Source organism: Triturus cristatus, chromosome 7 (genome assembly GCF_964204655.1).
Source record: "Triturus cristatus chromosome 7, aTriCri1.1, whole genome shotgun sequence".
NCBI classification, from domain to species: domain Eukaryota; kingdom Metazoa; phylum Chordata; class Amphibia; order Caudata; family Salamandridae; genus Triturus; species Triturus cristatus.
The window spans coordinates 189,578,717-189,604,443 of NC_140590.1; the positions used below are offsets into that span (position 1 = coordinate 189,578,717).

The 25,727-nt window shown below is 41.3% G+C and overlaps 1 protein-coding gene across 4 annotated transcripts in view; it reads right to left on the bottom strand.

The window, feature by feature from the left end:
* Window positions 1-25,727, bottom strand: part of HPN (hepsin) — a 445,048-nt gene that overhangs the window by 153,634 nt on the left and 265,687 nt on the right. For all 4 annotated transcript variants that reach the window (XM_085616009.1, XM_085616008.1, XM_085616006.1 and 1 more), the window contains one exon: window positions 8,943-9,078. In XM_085616009.1, coding sequence (XP_085472135.1) covers window positions 8,943-9,012 — 70 coding nt within the window. In that variant the 5' untranslated portion in view covers window positions 9,013-9,078. The remainder of the gene's footprint in view (window positions 1-8,942; window positions 9,079-25,727) is intronic.

Consider the following 25,727-nt stretch of genomic DNA (forward strand, 5'->3'; position numbering starts at 1 on the left):
ATTATTATTATGAATGACTATCTTAGGGCCTTTGATAAATACTTGTAGTTAGTTTACACCACTCGTTGTATACGCTTTTTTCATATACAACTTGTCAGTCTAGTATATAGAATTACTGTTTTCTGTAGACACATTCTTCGATATGTCAGACTTGGGAGTGCCCATTTTGATGTATTTAACCAATTTATGTTATTATGTTTGGTATATTGTGCTTGCCAATAAGTACAGATACATTTCTCTATATGCTCAATGTGGTTGGTGTATATTTTCTTTTCTCTTTTTTTAGATTCTCTTTCTCACCCAATATAAGTGGGTTATTCTTATTTATTCCGACTACATCTTCCCAGACTGAAAACTTACTATATTAATTGCGGACCTAGGACGTAATAGGTGAGAATATGGGCCTCTTATTAGTGATCCTATGTTTTTATTTTAGAAAAAACCACTCTTCACCAAATTATTTAGTGTCTTATGGTTTATATTTGTTTCCTGGTTTTAGATATTTGGCCTCCCATACTATGGAGAATTACTAGGTCAACATATATAATTTGTATGGGATTTGTCTATTTGGAAACAGTTGGCTTATATATTTTTTGCTCTGCATTCGATACCAACCTTGGATTTAAATCCTCCATTGAGGTGAGAACCCTTTGACATAACCTAATGAACCTTAGGCAAATTTAAGAGTTATTTCCTCTCCCCCCCTCCTCCCCCCCCCCCTTTTTTACTTGTTGTCCACTGCTGGTGATATGGAATCTAATAATTGCTTTTAGAATACTTCATGTTGTTTTGAGTTTTGTCCCACATGGTATTTAGAGCATGTTATATTACTTAATATTGTTTGAATTGGTCAGATTGCTTACATATGAGCACATATCAACTCTCTTGAATTAATTGTTTATGTCCTTGTCTCTATGTAAATATGATTGTAAATTGGTTTGATTTATTCTTTGTTTGTCGCTTGTTATATGTTTGTCTTATATGCTTTGTTTTAAGAAGTTACACATACTATTCGATTCTACAGATATAAGATACAAAATTGTTTTTTGTGCTGTGTTTTCTGGTTGGGCCATCTATATGTATGATATTTATGTTATATTTTTGTGGTATTTATTCATATTTGTATTGTGAATTGTTATGTTACGTTATATTTATGTCGTCGTTTATGTAATTTTATATTATTGCAGCCCTGACGAAGTTCCCACTGGCAGTTTAATGGGAACGAAACGCGTTGGCTGTGTGCCAGTTTCTGAACAGCATTATTGAATAAAAGGACTTTTACCTAATTGACTCCGAATTGAGTGCACCTACAAAAGCTGGAGGACAGCTGATAACTGTGTTGGGTTAGGCCATTTGTGGAGGTTCATACCTCAGGCCTCAGAATCTTTCTGATTGTGAGGGTGTATAGCAAAGCTTGCCGATACATCTTTTCACCACATTATTGCAGTTCAGCAGTACTAATAGATGAGTCGGTTTCCCTTGCAGCACACCCAGGGCTCTCAGTGCTCCAGAGGCTGATCGCTGGGCTTTCAGGGTGTTCCCCCCACCTCCGCTGCCTGATCCCAGACAGGGGACTGTGCTTGAAGGTTCGGACCGCCTCCAAAGCATGCCCTGTTTTTGTGGCTGATCTCAGGGTGACGCCCCCCCCCTCAAGCTGCCCTGATCCTGGATGTTTGGACGGGCACAAGGAACTGAACTGAGCCACCTATGAAGTGCCGAGCACCGCCTTGGCTCGAGTTTGAAAAATGTTAAGTATCACTACCACATTTGAATGAAAACTGCAGAGGGCTGCAGGGCTACTGATGTTCAATGCAAGCAGCACACAGGCTCTTATGGTCAAGCGTCAAGCAGAGAAAGCATGAAACAATCTGCCTTCAATATCATCAGAAGGCGCAAGGGGGACCAAAAATTGTAAAACCAAAAACCGGGACATTTTTTAGGGAAAAAGAAGAAGGACTACAGTTTATTTCAAGTGAGGCACCGACTAACACTGCTCCTCACCAGAGAATTATAGAGCAGGCACTTAGAACATGGCTGTTTTTTTACACTTAGTCCTACATCAGACTCACTCACACTGAGAGAAAAGCTGAGTGCCCCACAACCCCAGTCCCACACACTCTATATGCCTGACCTTAAGATGGTTGTCCTGGCCTGCCCCCTGGAAGCATTGCTATAGAGTGCATACCAAACTTACAGTAAGTCTTGATCTCCCAGTAACTCCAGGATGGGTGCTACCAATTGGATCTATGACGATGCCCCTCGGACTGGAACCTTGAGCATTGTACACACCACGGAGCAGGATCAACAGGGCCCATGCCCGGTGGAACTTTGATGGAAATTTCGATGGACGTTTGACGATGCCCCCTGGGCTGATACCAAAACTGTTTGTACTTACCTCGGTGCACGAGCAACCCTGGCCGATACCTGGTGGTGCTGTCATATGCAGCTATAGAGGAGTCTGGCCCTGGTTTCACCCCCTCGGCCGTCACCTACCCAGCCGGTCATCTGACACTGTTTTCCTCGTTCCCCCGTTGTATTTCCTTCCCTCCCCCTCCTGCTCCCTCCGTGATTCTTTGATTTAATTGATGTAACTATGTAACCCGTAACACGCTGATCTTCTGAAACCTTGAACTTTGTACACACCACGAGCCGGATCAACAGGGCCCTCGCCCGGTGGAACTTTGATGGAACTTTCAATGGACCTTTGGCGATGCCCCCGGGGCGGATATCAAAACTGTTTGTACTTACCTCGCTGCATGAGCAACCTTGGCCAATGCCCGGTGGAGCCGTCATATGCAGCTATAGAGTTGTCTGGCCCTGGTTTCACCCCCTCGGCTGCCACCTACCCAGCTGGTCATCTGACATTGTTTTCCTTTTTTCCCCGTTGTGTTTCCTTCCCTCCCCCTTCTCCTCCATTCGTGATTCTTTGATTTAATCGATGTAACTATGTAACCTGTAACTTGCTGATCCTCTTATAAAGCGCTCCAATCCCTCCGGGTCTAGCCAGCGCTATATAAAACTTTTCAAATAATTAATAAATATACAACTTTTAGGAATATCGACACCAGTTGTTGGGCGATGAATGAACACGTACATGGAGAAAGATTTAAGAAGGTGGTGAAATATCAGTTAGTCTGCTTCTATTGAGCCCAGTCACCCTTCCTACTGCTAGAAGATCCGTGGAAGAAAACACCAGAGGTTTTGCCAGTGAAGTGAGAGAGGGAGATGAAAAGGCAGATGGTCACACAGAGAGTGCCTGCTGGCTGCTATCATTGCAAGAACTTGTTGGAAGATGAATGGCTCAGAAATTACATAAGTGGAGATGCATGAAAGGGAGAGATGGATGACTAGTAGCACAAGCACGGCCCTTTCACCACAACAACAGAAAGTTTAAAAATACATCAAATTGATGTCTGTGGGATCACCAACAATCTGTGGATCATAGAATCATAAATTGGCCTTGCAAGTAGTTTCTGTATTCTATATAAACACAGCCTTCAGCAAACGTATCAGTGACAGCATGCATCCCTTGTTGACATTTCCGCATATTATGTCTCAAAAGGTTCTATAGCCTCATGGCACCGTTATTCAGTCATTCAGCTCCACTAAGCACACAGGCAGGCATGGCAGTCACACAGCACAGACATCGGAATGTATAGTCCTTCAAGCACATTGTGAGGTGTTGTCCTCACCAAGGCTCAAGAAACAGAGCTGCAAATCTCTGTCCACTCAGACTGAGCACCAACGCCCAGGTATGTGCAATTCAGGGTACAAGCCATGGGCTCCTGATCATGAAAAGATGAACACATCAAAGCCTGCAGAAAGCATTGCAGGGAAAGGCAACAAACAGTGCTACACACTCTGCTCCACCTAGGTCTCTGCCTCATATCCATAATTGGTATGCAGACAGAATATCAAGTTAGAAATGTCAACTTACACAAATATTGAGTTGGAAATATCGTGATACAGAAATATTGACCCCTACATCTTCAACTCTATACTCTATTTGTATCCAATTGTGGAGTATGAGATTTATCCTTATTGTGACGTTATGCTTATTGACATTCACACATATTGAAAAGTCACTTTTTAAAGTCACTTGCCTGTGGTAAGGAAATCGTCTGATTTCCCTCTATCCTGTAACGTCCTGCTCACTCACCCCTTTGTATATTATCCTTGCGCTGCACTCAATTGTGAATTAAAAATCATACTATGCATTGACACTAACTGTAATTCCAATTTATGATTACTAAATTGTGATATTGTACCTATTTAACTTGTATGGTACCACTGTTCTCTGTAGCATACAGAAATATCGACAGCAAGAGTATCGTAGTCAAGAATATAGACTTTAAGGTAAGAAATAGTATTTTTAAAAATGTTGAAGTCCTTAATATCGTTTTAAAAACTATAGTTATTTTAAATATCAATTTTTTAACTAGTGTCATATATTTTAGTATATATTTTAAATGTATGCGATCTATTATTTTTGTATAAGTAGTGTTTAATTTTTAATAGTTATCAATTTTTTTTAATTACATTTTGCGTTTTTTAGTTCTGTATTGGGCTGTGGGTTTATGGGGGAATAGGGTGGGAAGTAATTTATTTATAATAAATTAATGATTATTTTTTGTTTAGTAATATTTATTTAATTTAGATTTTATAGTGTTAATTGTGGGAAGTAATTTATTATTAATTAATTAATTATTAATTGGTTGTTAAATAATATTAATTAATTGGTAATTAATTATGGTAATTGAATTTTTTTTTAGTATTGGGTTGTTGCGTTTATAGGGGTTAAGGGTGGGGAGTAATTTAATTATCATAAATTAATGATTTTTTAAAATGTATTAATATTCCTTTAATTTAGATTTTATACCGACCACGCACGCAACCTGAGAATCATCCTCGACTCAACTCTCTCAATGACCAAGCAAGTCAACGCCGTCTCCTCCTCCTGCTTCAACACTCTCCGCATGCTCTGCAAGATCTACAGATGGATCCCGACAGATTCAAGAAAGACAGTCACCCAGGCCCTCGTCAGCAGCAGACTCGACTACGGAAACGCCCTCTATGCAGGAGCCCCGACCAAGCTCATCGAACGACTACAACGCATCCAAAACGCCTCGGCACGACTGATCCTCGACGTGCCACGACACGGCCACATCACCCCCCACTTGAGAAACCTGCACTGGCTCCCCGTCAAGAAGAGGATATCCATCAAGCTTCTCATCCACACACACAAAGCACTCCACAAGACCGGCCCAGCCTACCTCAACAGACGGCTCTCCTTCTACATCCCAACCGCCAGCTACACTCCGCCGACCTCTCACTCGCCACTATCCCGCGCATTCGAAGAACAACCACCAGCGGGAGATCCTTCTCCCACCTCGCCGCAAAGACATGGAACACCCTCCCACTGAGCCTACGACAGACCCAAGACCTGCTGACCTTCAGGAGGATACTCAAGACCTGGCTGTTCGATCAGTAGCGCCCCCCCGCCCCCCAGCGCCTTGAGACCCTCGAGGGTATGTAGTGCGCTTTGCAAATGATTGATTGATTGATTGATAGTGCTAATTGTAGAAAGTAATTTTAATATTTAGTAATTATTAAATGGTTGTGAAATATTATTAATTAATTAATTGGTAAATAATTATATTAATTGTGTCATTGTTTTAGGAGTGGGTTGTGGGGTTTATAGGAATAAAGGGTGGAAAGTCATTTATTTTTAATTAATTAATAATTATTTGTTAATTAATGCTAATTAATTATTTAAAATGTAAACATGGCAATTGTGTTATTAATTTTAGATGTGAGTTGTGGGGTTTTTAGTGGTAAAGGGTGGGAAGCAAGTTCTTTTTAATTCATTATTAAGGAGTTATATTAATTTATCAAATAATAATTAATTAGGATAACTGTTTTTTGTGTGTCAGAGTTTTGGTTTTATAGAGGTAATGTGTGGGGAGTTAATTGATTTTCATCAGTTTTAATTTGTTTTTTAAATAATAGTATTTTTTAATTGATAGGTAGTTATGTTAATTATGGAGGAGTAATTTTTTAAAATTTAGATGTGTGTTGTGAATTGTGCAGTGTTATAAGGTAAAAACCAAAGGAAATGATGGACGGAGTGTTGAACATTGCAAGCACTCACCCCCAGTCAACTGATCTGAGTTTAATCCATCACCGTTCTTTAGCCCACTCTGCCACCCCAGTTCAGACATGGCCATATGCAAATCAGTCTGACCCTGTGCCTCATGGGAACAGTCCAGCCCGAACTGCCAAGCCATGTCTTCCCTGGACCGGAAACAAGCTTCCTAGGACCGGTTTCTGGCATTTCAGCTGTCTTCAGCCAGGCTTGCTTGAGTCCAGTGGCAAAGTGAGCAAGGGACCCACGTCTGAGCATACCCTGCCAACTTATGGCGAACAAAGCAAAAACCAAAGGAAATGATGGACGGAGTGTTGAACATTGCAAGCACTCACCCCCAGTCAACTGATCTGAGTTTAATCCATCACCGTTCTTTAGCCCACTCTGCCACCCCAGTTCAGACATGGCCATATGCAAATCAGTCTGACCCTGTGCCTCATGGGAACAGTCCAGCCCGAACTGCCAAGCCATGTCTTCCCTGGACCGGAAACAAGCTTCCTAGGACCGGTTTCTGGCATTTCAGCCGTCTTCAGCCAGGCTTGCTTGAATCCAGTGGCAAAGTGAGCAAGGGACTCACGTCTGAGCATACCCTGCCAACTTATGGCGATTTCCTTTGGTTTTGCTGTGTTATAAGGTAGGCAATAACAAAGATTACATTTATGTATTAAATAACATTTTTGTTTGTAAATAATTACTCATTAAAAATTGTTATTTGTTATTCAAATGTATTTAATATAACATTTCTAGGTATTTGTCATTTCTATCAAACATTATGATATGTTTCTATTTTTGTTTGTTGTCAATTTTGAAGTAACTGGAGTGGGAATTTTAATTTTTACCCATCCGCTATCCAACACTTTCCCTATTTTTGCACTTACTGGTGTGGGAATAGTATTTTTTACCCCTGCGCTATCCAACTCTTTCCTTATTGTTGCACTAACTGGAGTGGGAATAATATTTGCTACCCCTCCGCTATCCAACAATTTCCCTACTGTTGCACTCACTGGAGTGGAAATAGTAATTTTTACGACTCTGCTATCCAACAATTTCCCTACTGTTACACTCACTGGAGTGGGAATAGTCAGTTTTACCCCTCCCCTATCCAACACTTTCCCTGCTGTTGCACACACTGGAGTGGGAATATTAATTTTTATTCCTTCGCTATCCAACACTTTCCCTACTGTTGCACTAACTGGAGTGAGAATAGTAACTTTTTACCCCTCCGCTATCCAACCCTTTCCCTACTGTTGCACTCACTGGAGTGGAAATAGTCATTTTTACCCCTCTGCTATTCAACACTTTCCCTATTATTGCACTCAATGGATTGAGAATAGCCAGTTTTACCCCTCCGCTATCCAATACTTTCCCTACTGTTGCACTAACTGGAGTGGGAATAGTATGTTTTACACCTCCCCTATCCAACACTTTCCCTACTGTTGCACTAACTGGAGTGGGAATAGTAATTTTTACCCTTCTGATATCCAACACTTTCCCTCCTGTTGCACTCTCTGGAGTGGGAATAATAATGATTACCCCTCCGCTATCCAACACTTTCCCTATTGCTACACTCACTGGAGTGGGAATTGTATTTTTTACTCCTCTGCTATCCAACACTTTCCCTACTGTTGCACTCACTGGAGTGAGAATAGTAATTTTTACGCCTCCGCTATCCAACACTTTACCTATGTTGGAAAATTTAAGTTTAAAGACTTTTAAATAGTTTAATGTTTTAATTTATACTATGATGTTTTTTATTTTATTTTATTGGTGTATGTATATATCTATATTTATTTGTAAATGTTTAAATAAACAATTATAAAATAAATAGTTTAATAATTGTTTTAAAGTAAATATATGTATCTATTACATTTTATATGTGTATGTTTATTTTTTCAATTACATTTATTTGTTACATTTGTTAAATTGTATCTTAAATCTAATTAATTTTTTTGGGTTAATTTTATTCTTTAATATATTTATTATTATTTTTTATATATATATATATATATTACAATCAATATTTTGTACAACTATATTTTTTACATCAATATTTTTTTCCGGTATTTTTGTACTTGCAATCATAAATATAGGATGTTGATATTTTTGACATTGATATTTAAAACTCGATACTTGTGTATGGGGATATTTTGGGGGCGTTGATATTCTATCAGTGAACCTCTCTAATTTGCTGAACCTCTTTAAAGGTCCGGAACTGGAGAACTTGGGACCGGGATCAAATGCTGTCACAGCTCAGAACAAGGGTTTTATTTCTGCCTCAACCCTGACACACTTGCTACTTTTGGCATTAGGTTCATACAGTCACCTATGTCTCATGCACATACACCCTTTTCATGCATGTTAGTGGCATATACTGTTTTTTAGACTAGTGATCAGTGTGAAAGACTTCAATCTGAGCATAAGTCTCTGCATCAAGCATATTTTATAAACCAAAACCTCACCTTTGAAAATCATTTTATAGCACGTGTCATTAAAGCATCACACTCAAGACTTTTAAAAAATGGTTTATCCCTTTCATCATTCACATATGTAGGTGAGAAATATCTTAACCCCTTGATTACAGTTTTTAATAGGATGCATGCTGCTTAAAAACATCAAGTATTTATTATCTTAATTTATGAGCAGTGAGATGGCTCCCTTTTCAGATTACATGGTCCTATTTATTTCTAAGGTCACCATAACTTGTTGCAGTAAGTAAGTGTATGTCTTCCCTTTATATATTTTGAAATGTTATTTGAAAATTGAAATGTTAGCTAAAAGTGAATCCACATCATATTACCTTTTTCCATGCTTTCCGGGGGCGGCCATCTTGTAAACTGTGGTTCCTCTTGAAGGTGTGCCTGTGACATCAGTATATCGTGCTCGTGGTGAGCTCGGATAGCTGCTAAGGTTGGTTCTGCTGAATGTTTAGGGATCTGTGAAAATAGGGTGAAAAGTAAACTATTGGTTTTGGCAATGTATAAAAGCAAACGTTTAGAAGACAAGTACACTTGTTCTGTAAAATGTGCTCAAGCCATCATTTTCCAACGAGGTGTATCTGAAGAGGTTAGTGATTTTTTAGCTGGCCTTCAAAATCTATGGATGAGTGAAGTTTAATTTTTTCAATCTATGGGAAGCAAATGAGGAACTGCAGGAAATGTTACTGTTCCCCATCCTCATGCTCCAAATTAGAAAAGGGGAGAAGTGAAAGTGAAAATCCCTGTAAAACGGGGATACATATTTCCGGGCTTTGAAAAATGAAAGGACTGAAGTATTCCTAGCTACTCAGCACTGTCAGAAACTGGACATTGTTATTAACGTTATAAGTAATATACTCTCAATTTGATGGAAGTCTTTCCATTCAAGTACCCGAATATACTGCCAACTCTATGAAAGAGAAGGAAAGGCACATCACAAGAGTTTGTTGAATGGATTCTATCTCAGTTTAAAATTAGCTATGTATGAAGATGGGAGAGAACAACAACCCAAGTAAAAGTGAATATAAAAAGTGAATAAACCTAAAGCTATTTTAAAAACCAGGTGAGAGAGAAAGAATGTCCATGAGACCCATGTAGTAAGAGTACACATCAATAATAACTAAAGTAAACTGCCACAAATCTGTATGGAGAGAACAGCACAGCTAGATGGCAAGGGTAATCTAAAAGGCAATGCTGAAAAAGATTAAAATGCTACCAATGTATCACAACCAACAGTTAAAAAGCAAGCCATTTCTATTGTATCATTTAGGCCCCTTGATTGTAAGCTGCCCATTGTTTTGAATCCTATACAGTTCATTTTGCAAAAAACATTTTCTTATGTTGATGTCAGCACTTGTATTCACAACTTTAAGTTCTGGATTTACAGCTGGCTTATATTACGTTTTTCATCTTCTAAAAGGACTAACTTAGAAGCTTGATATTTCTGGGGCCCGGAAAACAGAACTAACTGAAGGCAAAATCCTAAACTTACTACCATTTTGGTATTCACAGAAGGCACTTACTCATTTTGGTATTCACAGAAGGCACTTACTCATTTCGGTATTCACAGAAGTTAGGATTCCTAACTTTGGGACTCCTAAATGCCTTCTGTGAATACCGAAAGCGTTAAAATTAGGATTTTTCTCAGTTTAGTAGTAGTATAATTAGGACTCTTAACTTTAGCACTTCTAAATGCTTTTTGTGAATACCAAAAGTCTTAAAATAAGGATTTTTCTCAATTTAGTAGTAGTAAAGTTAGGACTCCTAACTTTAGGACTCCTAAATGCCTTCTGTGAATACCGAAAGCCTTAAAATTAGGATTTTTCTCAGTTTAGTAGTAGTAAAGTTAGGAGTCCTAACTTTAGGACTCCTAAACTGAGAAAAATCCTAATTTTAAGACTTTCGGTATTCACAGAAGGCATTTAGGAGTCCTAAAGTTAGGACTCCTAACTTCTGTGAATACCGAAGTGAGTAAGTGTCTTCTGTGAATACCAAAATGAGTAAGTGCCTTCTGTGAATACGAAAATGGTAGTAAGTTTAGGATTTGGTCTTAAGTTAGTTCTGTGAATCGGGCCCCTAGTTCTTATAGTGCTCCGAGAGTATGATTAACATTTTGATATCCAATTTTGCATACTCATAGTACCCCATATGGTCATTTCAGTGTATAGATTCAGTTCTTAATTTCCTAGTTAATATAATCTTTTAGTTTCATTTTTTTTGCTACTCTATGGATGTATAGCGTATTAACCTTTGCTTAATATTACTACAATGAACTCAAGGCAAGAATGTGTGCTTTGAGTTTGAGTTTGCCACAATTGTTTAGCACTATTGGCTGTCACCATCTCCTTTATGTTTATGAAAACTTTGTATGCACAGAGTGTTGAAAAAATATGTTAGAAATCTGGTTTTAGACATAATATACCCAGTGTGTATGAACCATCTTCTTTAGGTCTTGCCAAGTCTGCGCTTGCGCTATCTCTGCGAGACATGCTCTATTCAGGATATGGGCGTTAAATGCTCAGCCAATTTTCAAGGACTGCCACCATCACGTGGCCCATGGGGACATTGTTGTCTTCCCTAAGTTGGTGTGAGCATGTTGCAGACTGTCTGCTGCTTTGCGCACATTACTACACAAGTTTATTTTGCAAATCCCTTTTTGATATTTTCACATGGGAAACTATTGGTGTGTTTACGCTTTGCGTGTTCCTGGGATTTAGCGTGAAAATCGTGAATAAGGTCGAACAGCAATGCCCCTTGTTACTCTGTTCTGGGCAAGCCCTAGCACCTAGACAAACATACAGAAGCAGCTGTTGTTTGGTAATACGTACTTTGGTCATATCGGAATACATGGATAGGTAGCAGACACCTGGAGAGGGACCTTTCCAGGGAGAAGAGCATACCAGCACCTATGATGTAGATCTACCATCTATAGACTGAGGTACAGGTCTGCAAATAACACCCAGAGATCTTCTAATATATATATTCATCCTGCTACTGTGAAAGGGAAGGGAGGTTAGGCTACGCTATTTCTCACTATGACAGCTACTTTTATGAATTACAGACTACTTGTTATGCTGACCGTATTCGTGTTATGCATTATTAATTTTAGGTGTGAGTTGTGGGGTTTTTAGTGGTAAAGGGTGGGAAGTAAGTTCTTTTTAATTCATTATTAAGGAGTTATATTAATTTATCAAATAATAATTAATTAGGATAACTGTTTTGTTGTGTGTCAGAGTTTTGGTTTTATAGAGATAATGTGTGGGGAGTTAATTAATTTTCATCTGTTCTAATTTGTTTTTTAAATAATAGTATTTTTTTAATTGATAGGTAGTTATGTTAATTATGGAGGTACATTTTTTTAAATATAGATGTGTGTTGTGAATTGTGCAGTGTTATAAGGTAGGCAATAAAAAAGATTACATTTATGTATTAAATAACGTTTTTGTTTGTAAATAATTTCTCATAAAAAATTGTTATTTGTTATTCAAATGTATTTAATATAACATTTCTAGGTATTTGTCATTTCTATTTAACATTATGATATGTTTCTATTTTTGTTTGTTTTTAATTTTTGAAGTTACTGGAGTGGAAATTTAAATTTTTACCCCTCCGCTATCCAACACTTTCCCTATTTTTGCACTTACTGGTGTGGGAATAGTATTTTTTACCCCTCCGCTATCCAACTCTTTCCTTAGTGTTGCACTAACTGGAGTGGGAATAATATTTGCTACCCCTCCGCTATCCAACACTTTCCCTACTGTTGCACTCACTGGAGTGGAAATAGTAATTCTTACGACTCTGCTATCCAACAATTTCCCTACTGTTACACTCACTGGAGTGGGAATAGTCAGTTTTACCCCTCCCCTATCCAACACTTTCCCTGCTGTTGCACACACTGGAGTGGGAATATTAATTTGTATTCCTTCGCTATCCAACACTTTCCCTACTGTTGCACTAACTGGAGTGGGAATAGTAACTTTTTACCCCTCCGCTATCCAACACTTTCCCTACTGTTGCACTCACTGGAGTGGAAATAGTCATTTTTAGCCCTCTGCTATCCAACACTTTCCCTACTATTGCACTCAATGGATTGGGAATAGCCATTTTTCGGCTTATTGTGGCACGTATACTGCATATTAGAGCACGTTAGTTAAAATAAATATTTAAACTTGTTTGTGTCTCTGTCAGATCTTACTGTGGACAAGTACAAGAGTGTGAGTGAAAGGGTGTGTCTTGTAACCATGATTCCTGAGAGAGTCTGGAGTGTTGTGTTCTGGGGTGTCTAATCACTTGTTCCTTTGTGAGTGAGTAGGAGGGCAAGTAAGACACTATAACTAGTCGGTCCTAGGTTCATGGGTACTAAGGTGGTAGAATGACTCAGTCCCTATATAATAAGGTCCTATAATCCTATGCATAGTTCTGTGGGTGCACAGAATCCCTGCAACATGGCGCCACCAACGTATGGTCTGGTACTTAATCACAAGACCCCCTGAGTAGCGCTTTTGCTTGTCCATGTTACCCTCTCACTGGTTCACGGAGACATCTGTGGTGGGAGGGCTTTGCCTCCGGCAGTTGGAGGGTATTCCTATTTCTTTGGGTTCTTCAAACTTGAATTTTAAATGGTTTTTAGACCCTCTTCGTGCTATCATTTTTGTTTATTGTTTACTTACGACATGGCACAACCGGTCGCTATTCCGGCACATAGCCGGGTGGCGGTTACACACCATTTGACAAAGCATGGGGTCCCCAATGTGGGGGCTACCACTATCTTCGTGGTCGAGGCGGATCCAGCGTACTGTTATATTCATGGGTTACCTTTCCAGCAGTTGATGCTAATTATAATTTTTTTCATGCTTACGCGGTAGCTGCTCCTCCAGCAGCTAATCTTCCTGATGCAATACTTGAAGTTCTGTTGATGTCCTTGGAGCATACTATTTGGTTTAATGGTGCCCTTCCTCACCCTGTCTCTCTTGTTCATATGGGCCCCTTAATTATAGATGGGGTCACTCGGCCGGTTTTGGCTGGTTTCACACCACATGCTAGCAATTTGAATGTTACTGTGGTTGAGCTTTGTTTGCTATATCTACAAGTAATGTAACTCTATAGACTGGTATGGCAATTTGTTTCTTGTTTTTTCTCAGTAACTCTGTCTGGAGCTGCGCCTCCGGCACCTGTGCATGGCGGAGGCCTTGTGATTAGTCCCGTCATGATTAATTCAGTGATGGGCAAACATGCTCAAAATCAAGAGGACCTACCACTTTGGGTAATTCATAAAATTGAACAGCTTGATGCTGTTTCCCACACACTAGTCCTGTTGAAAAACATAGAGTCCTTACAATGTCTTTGCCAAATCGCCTGATTCCTCGTTTAGTGAACTGCAACACCTGGGGGACTGTTTTTGCTCCATGAGCGTTCTGCCAAGTGTTTTGAAACACGTACAGGATGAACACAGGGCTGGTCCAGCCCTTGATTTGAGGATGAAATTAGTGGGAATTTTCCCTATTGTCTCCAATATGATTCTGTCTACATCAAAGGTGAAACAGTTTGCTGTCAGGTCTGCCAACACCTTGCGGCAGTGGCTAACACTGATTGTTAGCAACAGTTGCTGATTATTATTGCAAATGTCTATACATATCTGGGACACAATAATTTGGGAGTCAGACAATTTAATAGTAAATCCTCTCCTGACAAGCAGGGGCGTCCAATCTTTCAGAAAAGGCAATGGAAAAAATTATGCAGAAACCTAGGTCTTGTGCTGATTCACCACCATTCGATGTTTCCGAGCGTTTATATGATTTACATGACCGCTCTAAAATTAATACCCCTGAGAGATTCCAGGTTCCTTATCCCTGTTCTCCTCGTTCCTATCAGGAATCATCGGATCAACAGTTTGGTGAAGGGGGACTACAGGATCGTAGACAGGGTGAGTCCACGCAACAAAGGCAAGACCCACAGAACCAGTTTGACATGAAAGTCAAATGGGAGGAACCACCTCAATATCGTGCCCGATTTCAGAAGAAAAAAGTTACTGCTTTGACTGTAGAGTATGCCCCAGACGGTGAGAACCCTCTCAACAGCGCAGCGGAGGTCACCATAGTTTGGAAGACACTCCACCAGGTTCTGGAGGCGAAAGCAAATGACACTTTTATAGCTGTTGAAACTGCGAGCACCTGCGTTGCCCCAAGCAATAGACTCTATGATGTGAACATTCAAATTGAAGGTGACATTGAATGCACTATAAAGGCAGTCTTTTGGGACAATTTGACGTCTTCCTATGACATTTTGCTTGCGAGGTTGCTTGGCCTCCACCTGTTGTCTTAGCTTCCTCTAGGGGCGAGGATGTAATCCTACCATCTTTTTCACAAGATGTCCCAGAGGAGACTAAACAAGCCTGTGCTTCGGAGTGGGCTTTAGCCTTAGCTCCTGCTCCTATATCAAAATCAAGCGGGATGGGATAAGCATTCACCGTTGCATGTTATCCCTTTACGATCTTCACCTCAGCCCCAATAGCAATATCCCATGAAACGAGATGCTAAAGAGTCTGTTAGTGAAACTCACCCTAATTGGAATATCAGTGTGTAATTGAACCCGTGTCTCTGCTATGAATAATCCTCTTTTTCGAATATTCAAACCAGATGGTTCATATAGCATATTTTTAGACTACAGATATCTGAACAGTCATGTTCACCTTTGCAGTACAGAATACACATAGCTCTGCTCTGGTAAACAACATTGTCTGAAAGAAGTTCAAAACTATATTGGATATGTCCAATGTTTTATTACAGCCACTCTTTGGATCCTGAAAGCCGTGACAAGACCGCATTCAGCACTCTCAGCAATCAGAGATGTTATGCGAGATTGCCTATGGGGTAAAAGAATTGTCCCGGGATTCTTGTGGCATGCATTGTGTCGATTTTACACGACCTTGAGCCTGATGGCTTTTCAAACATCGATGACATTTACTTGACTGATGATGACCTAAATCTACATCTCAAGCATGTGGATCGCATTATTACGGATTTTGCAACTTCAGGTTACAAATTAATTTTTTCTTAATCACATATTGCCTTTTTGGCAGTTATTTTTATTGGTTACAGATTGACTAATGAGGGCAGGGGAGTAGCACCCCACTTTTTGGAGAAATGTGCTCAATTACAGGAACATTAGGATTCACCTGCGTGACTTTTAATGAAGTGGGCACAGTTCCCATAGCCTATAAATCGCATTTTATATTTTTTAACAGCGGTGCAGATGGCGATTCTAAAGAAACACTCTCTGGCACAGTTTTTGCCTGTACCCGCCTTAGAAGCTGTCAAAAGGGCTAGTGAACCATATTCTAAAGCTCTGCATCCTCGTTGGATACAATGGGCTAGTTCATTGACGTCGGTTTCATCTTTGATCCTTCTTTGCAGACACAAGAGTTTTTGCAATATGAACAGGTTCCTCCTCTTCCTATGTCCCTACTCTCTCTTGACCAGTGCAAATGTATCATTTACACTGATGGGTCTGCACAGCCAGCTATTGGTTCTAAACATGCTTATTCTGCAGTATGCTCTATTGTGGCTAGCAAAATAGTGGGCAGTGATTTTAAATCCTCCCTGGTTCGCACACAATCACTTGGGGATTGCACGGCACAATTGGCCGAGTTACAAGCTTTATTGTTAGCCCTTGAGTTTGCTGACCCTGGTGTGTCTACACTTGTAGTGTGTGATTCCTTCTACTGTGTACAATTTTTTATTGAGAACTTGTTAGTTTGGAAACAGAATGATTTCCGTGATTCCAAAGGTAGTGCAATAAAGAATAAAAAGTTTTGGGTCCAAGTGGCAGCTTTTAAAGACCGTTTGCCACTCACACATGTTATTCATACGATAGGCCATCAGCGTGTGGGAGCACGCACTATTGGCAAATCTATGGTTGATGAGACAGCCAAATCTGCAATAGCCACATGCGCCGTAGTAGCTGTTACAAAGTCCATGACTAAATATGATGATGATATTTTAACAGTTTTTACTGTGACGAAGGAGGGAACAATGTTTCCCCAGGGTTCTCCTTCACGTTATTCTTTTCATTTAACCACTGATCTGGTTCCGTTTGTGACTATTCCCTCAGTTGGTGATCGCTTGATTCCCAACGAGGACCGCAGACTTTCATTGATTGTGGCCATCCATGAAGGAATAGCCTCCGAGCATGCGGCGGTGTCGGTCACAATTTCTTTTATACAGCAAAGGTATTGGTGGTGAGGATTATATCAACAAACTAGTCAATATGTTCTTTCCTGTGACATTTATCAACAAATTAAACCTTCCACTATTTCCCATCCACCACATACTCAGTTTTAGTTTCCAGTCAAAATTTTGGTTGAATTTATCTTGATCACTGAAGTCCTTTGACATCAGAAAATGCTTTCAAATATATTTTGGTTGCAGTGTATTCGTGCACTAGGTTACTCTGGGTTTGGCCGCCGTGCTGTGTGATGCTCGTACTGTTATAAAAGATTTGCATGTCTTTGTCTGGACTTAATTCTGTGGCACATTCCATTCTAACCAAGGTCTGGCTTTTGCCTCTAAGGCTTATCGGGATTCATTGAAGTCAGTAGTAGTGCAGATGCATTTCTCATCTCCATATCTGCCTGTGGGCAACTCTGTTGTGGAGCAGATGAACCGTGACTCAAAGAAATCTTTAACAGCTAGGGTACTAGGTACAGGCTGGGGCTGGTTGACTCATCCCTATGGGGTTCAACATGCACTAAATAACCTCCCTAGAAGACCTCTGTGTGGGCGGACCCCATACAAAATGCTCTATGGCATTAAAATGTTGGCCACAACATTTGACATAGATAACCATTGTGCTATGTTACAGGATTCACAAAATAATCAGGATGATCTAGCATAAACCAATTTGCCCTCACCAACGGATACAGCAATAATGGTCCCGGTTTCTGTCTGGCTTCCTAAATTTGGTGATCTGGTTTGGGAAAAAATGTGGTGAACAAGAAAGAATTTGGTCACATATACCGTGCTCCGGTTCCAGTCCTTGGTCTAAAAGGCACCAACACTGTGCTCGTACCTCCTCTGCCTGGTTGCAAAGACAATAAATTAGTTTCAATTGAACATGTCAAGTTACACCATAAGGCTGATACTCAATAGTGTGCCTACAAGCATTCCACGAGTTAAGTATCAAAGGGGTGACCCGATAGACCACTGGACTCGGGTTAATAGGGGTGCACAAAGAATTAGTCACAGTGGAAATTGATCACAAGATAACAACATCACATTCATGATTAGAATACCAGAAAGGATTAGGACACCACCAAATCTTGTCATACAATCAAATAGATTAATTTTAATCAATTGATCGTCAATAGATCAAAGATTCACAGATACATCTCTATTATGCATTTTGCAACTTTCAAAATGTAGGTGCAGTAGGGGTGACAAGTGCTAAAGGTGGGTGACTGAGGTGTGTCAAGGGTAGGGAGCGAATCCAAGGGGTATGTAACAAGAAGTATAATTTACCAGCAACAGCAGGGGTCACTCCTGCCGGAGATTAACACTGTGGGCCTGATGGGCTCCTACATGGTTGGGGAGACAGAAAAGGGACAAAATGCTAGGATCTAAGTTCTACTAGGCATAAAGGGGTACACTAAAAAGGGAAAGCCTATATACTCACTAAGTCGGATTAAAGATGTGGCACATAGAGTCTGAGTCAACTATGAGAGACTGAATTTAGCAGTAATAAGGCCATAGGTTCAACAGTAACCTATACCTAAAGGGGAAAGGGAAGAAAAGAGAAACAGAAATGGAGAAACCACATTAAAACCACATGATACAATGTTGGTTAACCACGCATGAATAATCCGAGTAATTAATGTGAGCGGTATGGGTTGAAACCTGAATGGTTATAACCGTCCAGAAAAGTGACGCGCTAACAGATAGCTAACTAAAAAAGTTACAGTCAAGGACGGTAACAGAGACTTTTGCACTGTGCTTTACCGAGTAGTGGCAGAGCCGGATCGGCGGCATGTAAGATGTACTTCCAAAGTATGATATTAAAATGTTAATAAAAGGTTACGTGCAGATTGGCCATGCGGGCTCGATGAATAAAAACAACCGCGAGTGTTAAGAGTGATATAACATCCGGGTGGGCAGTGAGCCTAATGGAATAGTATGCGTAATTACTAATTAATGGTGTTGAAAAAATTTAACAAATAGCAATTAGTCAAAGCCAATTGTCAGAGACGGACTAACCTTATATACACAAAGCCAAGAAACGTGTTCAAGGCAGCGGCGTACAGGTTGAAAATCAACAGAGAGTGGCGCGCGTATGTCAATTACACGGTCAAACAAGTTGTCAGAGATGTGATCGTCCGTATGTGACCTAGGGAAATGCTACACAGAAGAATGTATCGTGTACGTTAAAAGCCACGAGTGCGTGAGAGCGTGCGAAGTTAGTATCTGCACAAACGTGATGATTAGCATGGTGACGTGACATACCTCTCGGGGAAGCGTCGAAGAATCTGACAGCTAACCCTGGTTGGAGTCACGTGAGCACTTAAATAGATTTGCATACAAGGCATTTGTAGCAGGGGGACCTTGTTGCTCAGGAGATCGATCACAAGGGGCAGTACATCGATCCCAGAGCTTGGAGAGGTGATGTATCAGCACTATAGTTGAGGTTAAAAACCAAGGCGTTGATGATTTGGAATTGACAAGATCATGAAGGTTAAAATCCCTAGTGCATTGATCTGGCCAGAAACAACCACGTCTACCAACTATCTATACCCTACCCAAGGTCCATAAAAATATGGAACAACCACCAGGTCGACCGATTGTCTCAGGATGTGGATCGGTTTTGGAACCATTGTGTAAATATGTTGATTTTTTCCTAAACCACTGGCTGAGCAGATTGAATCTTACCTCCGGGATACCATGCAAGTAATCAATCTTGTTGATGGCATGCCCTTTGACCCGAGCATGCAAATCCTTGTCACTATGGATATCGTCTCGCTGTACACCAGCATTCCACAGCAACATGCACTTCAAGTGATGGCCAAATACTTGAATATGAGGACATCACCCGTACGGGTCCCAACTGAATTCATTATTCAACTACTAGAGATAGCCATGACTCAAAACTTCTTCTTTTTTCAAAGTGAGTACTACATGCAGACCAAAGGCGTGGCTATGGGTGCAAGCTTTGCTCCTGACTTAGCCATCCTCTACATTGATGATTTTGAACAAAATTACATCTTCAACATCTTGAATCCCTTTAGAAATCATATGGCCTGCTGGAAATGTTACATAGATGACGTGTTCATGGTCTGGTCTGGGAGTTCCGTTGAACTCGGAAATTTCTTCGATTTGCTAAATCCGAGATCGATGGATATCCGGTTTACTATTTATCAGGACAAATCCACCATTGATTTTCTGGATATATCCATCAAAGCCACCAGTGATTGCTTGTACACTACCTTATACCGTAAACCTGCGGAAAGAAACACACTGCTGAGGTATGCTAGCCATCACCCCAGGGCACTATGTGATAACTTACCATTTGGCCAGTTCCTAAGGATCAGGAGAAATTGCACCCAGAAGGATGATTTCTTCAAGGAATCAGACAAATTAATCCATCGACTGGTTGAACGTGGCTACCCCAAACGGCTGGTCAAAAGGGCCAGAAAGCGAGCATGGCATAATCACAGGGAGATGCTCCTTATCCCCAAGATCCGCCCTCAACACACAGACAGGATGATTTGTGTAATTACATTTAACACACGGAGTAGCGAGATTCGTCAGATTGTCAATAAACACTGGCACTTAGTTGCAGGAGAGCTACAACTTCCAGAACCTCCTATGCACTCATTTAAGAAGGGCAAGAATATCCGTGACCACGAGGTCAAATTCTTCTTGGAAATACCGCCACAGCCGACTATACAATCAATGTGGCATCTTCCCGAAGTAGTGGGACGTTTCAAGTGTGGGAAATGCAAGGCCTGTCACCTCACAATAGGAAACCAAAAAGTTCTGTCACGGCAACTGCACAGTAGATCTAAGAACTCACACGAATTGCAATACAAAAAATGTCATCTATGCGATCATATGTCCTTGCGATAAGATCTACGTAGGATAAACAACCCAAAAGGCAAAATGCCGAATCCTGCAGCATTGTAGCAGGATAAGATGTGGAACCGTGGGCGCCCCCATGGTCGATCATTTCCAAACATCTAACCATCCCCCAGATTCCTTGAAGTGGCTGATAATTGAAACAGTTTCCTTGGGAACACGGGGTGGGGATCTGGGACTAATACTTAACTCCAGAGAATGTAAATGGATGGACCATCTCAAGTCTGTACAGGATGGCCTAAATGAATTAGAGTCCTCATACGCCCAGCTCTCTTTATTAAGTGGCCCGTAACTTCCTCCTTTCCTTTGCAGGCACCGCTGAAGAGTTTAACCTGGATAATCTCCTTGTTCTGTAATATACCATGCCATGATGCGCAATTTCTTCTTCCACATTTTAATAAGTGTGATTTCCTTATGTAGAGGTACCTACTAACAGATTGTGCGCTACCCACAGTAGACAGCTGTTATGGTCATACGTTCCAAATGTAATTACACCATTCATTTGTTGTAGATCTTACATGCTCACACAAGGCTGGCGTCCACTGTTGATTGTAAAGCTTACACGATGAATACTAGATTGTGAACTAACTAGGTTAGACAGGCTCTTTTATTAATGCACAATGAGATATTAGATGCAATCCCAGTATCCGGTGGTAGCAAGCAACAGATTGTGCGCTACCTTTAGTAGCCAGCGTGCAGCGTTTAATCACAATGTTTACACGATGCATATTAGAAGGTGATTTTACCAGGTCAAACAGGCCTTTAATTTACACACAATTAGTTATTAGATGCATCTCAATATCTGGTACTATCAACCAGTAGATTGTGCGCTACCTTTATGTAGCCAGTTATTGTAGCTATACATTACAAGCGGAGTCCCATCATCCAACTTGGTTCATTTTGCACGTCCATATGACACATGTGTGTGGCCATAATGCACGTTTCTTCAAACGAGATAAACCAGAATGTGAATTACCTGGTCAGACAGGCTGTATTATTAAGATCAATGCACTAGGGATTTTAACCTTCATGATCTTGTCAATTCCAAGTCATCACCGCCTTGGTTTTTAACCTCAACTATAGTGCTGATACATCACCTCTCCAAGCTCTGGGATCGATGTACTGCCCCTTGTGATCGATCTCCTGAGCAACAAGGTCCCCCTGCTACAAACGCCTTGTATGCAAATCTATTCAAGTGCTCACGTGACTCCAACCAGGGTTAGCTGTCAGATTCTTCGACGCTTCCCCGAGAGGTATGTCACGTCTTTTGTTTCCCATGCTAATCATCACGTTTGTGCAGATACTAACTTCGCACGCTCTCGCGCACTCGTAGCTTTTAACGTACACGATACATTCTTCTGTGTAGCGTTTCCCTAGGTCACATACGGACGATCACATCTCTGACAACTTGTTTGACCGTGTATTTGACATACGCGCGCCACTCTCTGTTGATTTTCAACCTGTACGCCACTGCCTTGAACACGACGTTTGTTGGCTTTGTGTATATACGGTTAGTCCGTCTCTGTCAATTGGCTTTGACTAATTGCTATTTGTTGAAGTTTTTCAACACCATTAATTAGTAATTACGCATACTGTTCCATTAGGCTCACTGCCCACCTGGATGTTATATATCACTCTTAACACTCGCGGTTGTTTTTATTCATCGAGCCCGCATGGCCAATCTGCACGTAACCTTTTATTAACATTTTAATAACATACTTTGGAAGTACATCTTGCATGCCGCCGATCCGGCTCTGCCACTACTCGGTAACACACGGCGCAAAAGTCTCTGTTACCGTCCTTGACTGTAACTTTTTTAGTTAGCTATTTGTTAGCGCGTCACTTTTCTGGACGGTTATAACCATCCAGGTTTCAACCCATACCGCTCATATTAATTACTCAGATTATTCGTGCGTGGTTAACCAACATTGTATCATGTGGTTTTAATGTGGTTTCTCCGTTTCTGTTTCTCTTTTCTTCCCTTTCCCCTTTAGGTATAGGTTACTGTTGAACATATGGCCTTAATACTGCTAAATTCAGTCTCTCATAGTTGACTCAGACTCTATGTGCCACATCTTTAATCCAACTTAGTGAGTATATAGGCTTTCCCTTTTTAGTGTACTCCTTTATGCCTAGTGGAACTTAGACCCTAGCATTTTGTCCCTTTTCTGTCTCCCCAACCATGTAGGAGCCCATCAGGCCCACAGTGTTAATCTCCGGCAGGAGTGACCCCTGCTGTTGCTAGTAAATTATACTTCTTGTTACATACCCCTTGGATTTGCTCCCTCCCCTTGACACACCGCAGTAATTCTCCAACTTTACCTCTAGGTGCTCCCACATCCCCGACACTTACTCACCCATCCTGAAGAAGACCCCACCTCCAAGACTTTCAGTTGGCTGGACCATGAAGGGGTCAAAACGTTGACTTTTCTTTCATTATGTATCAATACCTGGATGACAGTGATTAATTAACTGCGGCAGTTGTTTATGATTTTTCATTTATTGTCTGTGCCAATTATGTGGCTGGTTAGGTTTCGTTCAATTGTATATTGATGTATATTTATGCACAACCTTTCCCTTGCAATATCACTTGCACTAATCCCACCTTTAGCACTTATCACCCCTACTGCACCTACATTTTGAAAGTTGCAAAATGCATAATAGAGATGTATCTGTGAATCTTTGATCTTTTGACGATAAATTGATTCAAATTAATCTCTTTGATTGTATGACAAGATTTGGGGCCATATGTAGGTAGCTAAATACCGGTCGGTAACGGCCAAAATTCGGTAAATATCCCGTTACCGACCGGTATTTAGCCAATTGAGATGTAGGAGGCCAAAAAGAAGGATTCGGTAAATATGAATCGGTAAATACCGATTCATATTTACCGAATTCTAAATTACCGATTCATATTTATCGAATACATATTTTACGAATCGGTAAATATGAAGTGGTAAAACGAGAAAAGAGATGTAGGTAAATTCGGTATTTAAGAAATCCCTGAAATTCGGTATTTAAGAGTCGGTAATTAACACAGATTGAAAGCAGGTGGTAATCAGCAACAGTGCATATAAGCAATCCCAAAATGCAACAGCGTGAACACCATGGCCGCCCTGTATGTGATTGCAAGGCGCCTACGTCTACAGGCAGCAGGTCTGAGGATTTGGAGACGGGAGGAACGCATTTACAGACAGCGCATCACACTCTTTCAACAGACTGAGGCTGAGATACATGAAAGGTACAGGCTACACCCCCAAACCATCATGGACCTGATAAGGGACCTGCACCCACTCCTGGACCAGCCAACAAGAAGGGCGCATGCCATACCACCACATGTGCAGGTTCTCTGTAGCCTTAATCTACTTGCATCTGGCAGTTACCAGGGGGTGATAGCTGCGGTAGGCGGTGTATCCCAGAGTTGCCTGTCCCGTTTCTTCAGGAAGTTCCTGGATGCCATGATGCTGAGAATGCAACACTACATCAGCTTCCCAAACACACAGGCTGAACTGCAGAAAACCATGACAGACTTTTATCAGATGACCTAGTTCCCGCATGTCATAGGCTGTATTGATGGCACACACATTCCAATCTGCCCACCAACAGCCACTGAGCACATCTACAGGAAACGAAAGTCCACCCACTCCATAAATGTGCAGGTAATCTGCGATGCAGGGAACATAATCACTGATATCGTAGCTAAGTTTCCTGGGAGCACACACGACTCCTTCATCTTCCAGAACAGTGGGATCTACACACGACTGGTTGACGGAGAATTTGGAGAAGGATACCTGCTAGGTAAATCACTGTGACGCTCCCTAATACTTAACGTAAATGATTGTGTATTGAGGCATGTGACTGATGGTACTCTCTTACTCACCTAGGCGACAGTGCATATGCCGTGCGGTCATTCATCCTCACTCCCTACCTACACCCATCAACCCTGAGTGAGAGACGATATAATGTGGCACACAAATCAACACGCAACGTGGTGGAGCGCACGTTTGGACTATTGAAAAGCAGGTTCCGCTGCCTCCACAAAAGTGGAGGCGCACGCCAGTACACACCCATCATCTGCTGCAAGATCATTGCCACTTGTGCAATGCTGCACAACCTTGCCACGAAGAGAGGTACAGAGGTGGAAATAACTGATTTTGAGGACAATGATGATGAGTCTGCACAGCCAGAGGCCAACGCAGCAGGAGTGGCAACAGCAACAGATGGGAGAGTGAGATGGGCAGAGATCACATGCAACTATTTCTGAGTAAGTAAGGGGACACAGCCAGTAGTTGGATGCCATGACGTAGTTTAATCAAGCGGCACTACGCCACAATACAAAGGAAAAACTGTCCTATCAATATTGTGCAATCACTAGTTGTAAGTCAAGGGTTACTTCACCCAATAGTCTCATGCAATTGTGTGCAGCATCAGGGTCTGCGCCCACGCACTACAGTGCGGGATGCCATTGATTGTGCGTCCTCACTGGCTGTGGGACCAGTGGCAGCCCCATGCCGCCTGCTGCTCCTCCGTGTGTCTGGGACAGGGGGGGTAATGCTGCTCCTGCTGGTGGTTTCTTCGCTGTCCCCAGCATCCACAGCACCAGTTGTGGCAGACTGGCTTGTTAGCAGCACCTCAAGTGCACTGGTGACCCTCACCATCCCCCTTGACACGTCATTGCTGCAGTGCGCAAGCCCCTCCTGCATTGCCACAGAGCGCCTGCGGAGCAGCGAAGTGGCAGTTGCCAGCCGGTTCACTGCCCTTGTGTGATGCTCTTTTTTCTGCCGTTCCCGGCGCCGTGCTGCTCTGTCCTCATCAATCTTTGTGCACAGCAGCATGGCAGACTGGGACATGTCCCGCATGCCTGCAGCCATCTCACTCATTCCCTCAGCCATAGCGCTTATGCCCCTGTCAATATTGCCCAAGGTATCATTGAGGCCCCGCATTTGGCGCTGTACTGACATTATTGCCTTTGCTTGTAGGCGCTGT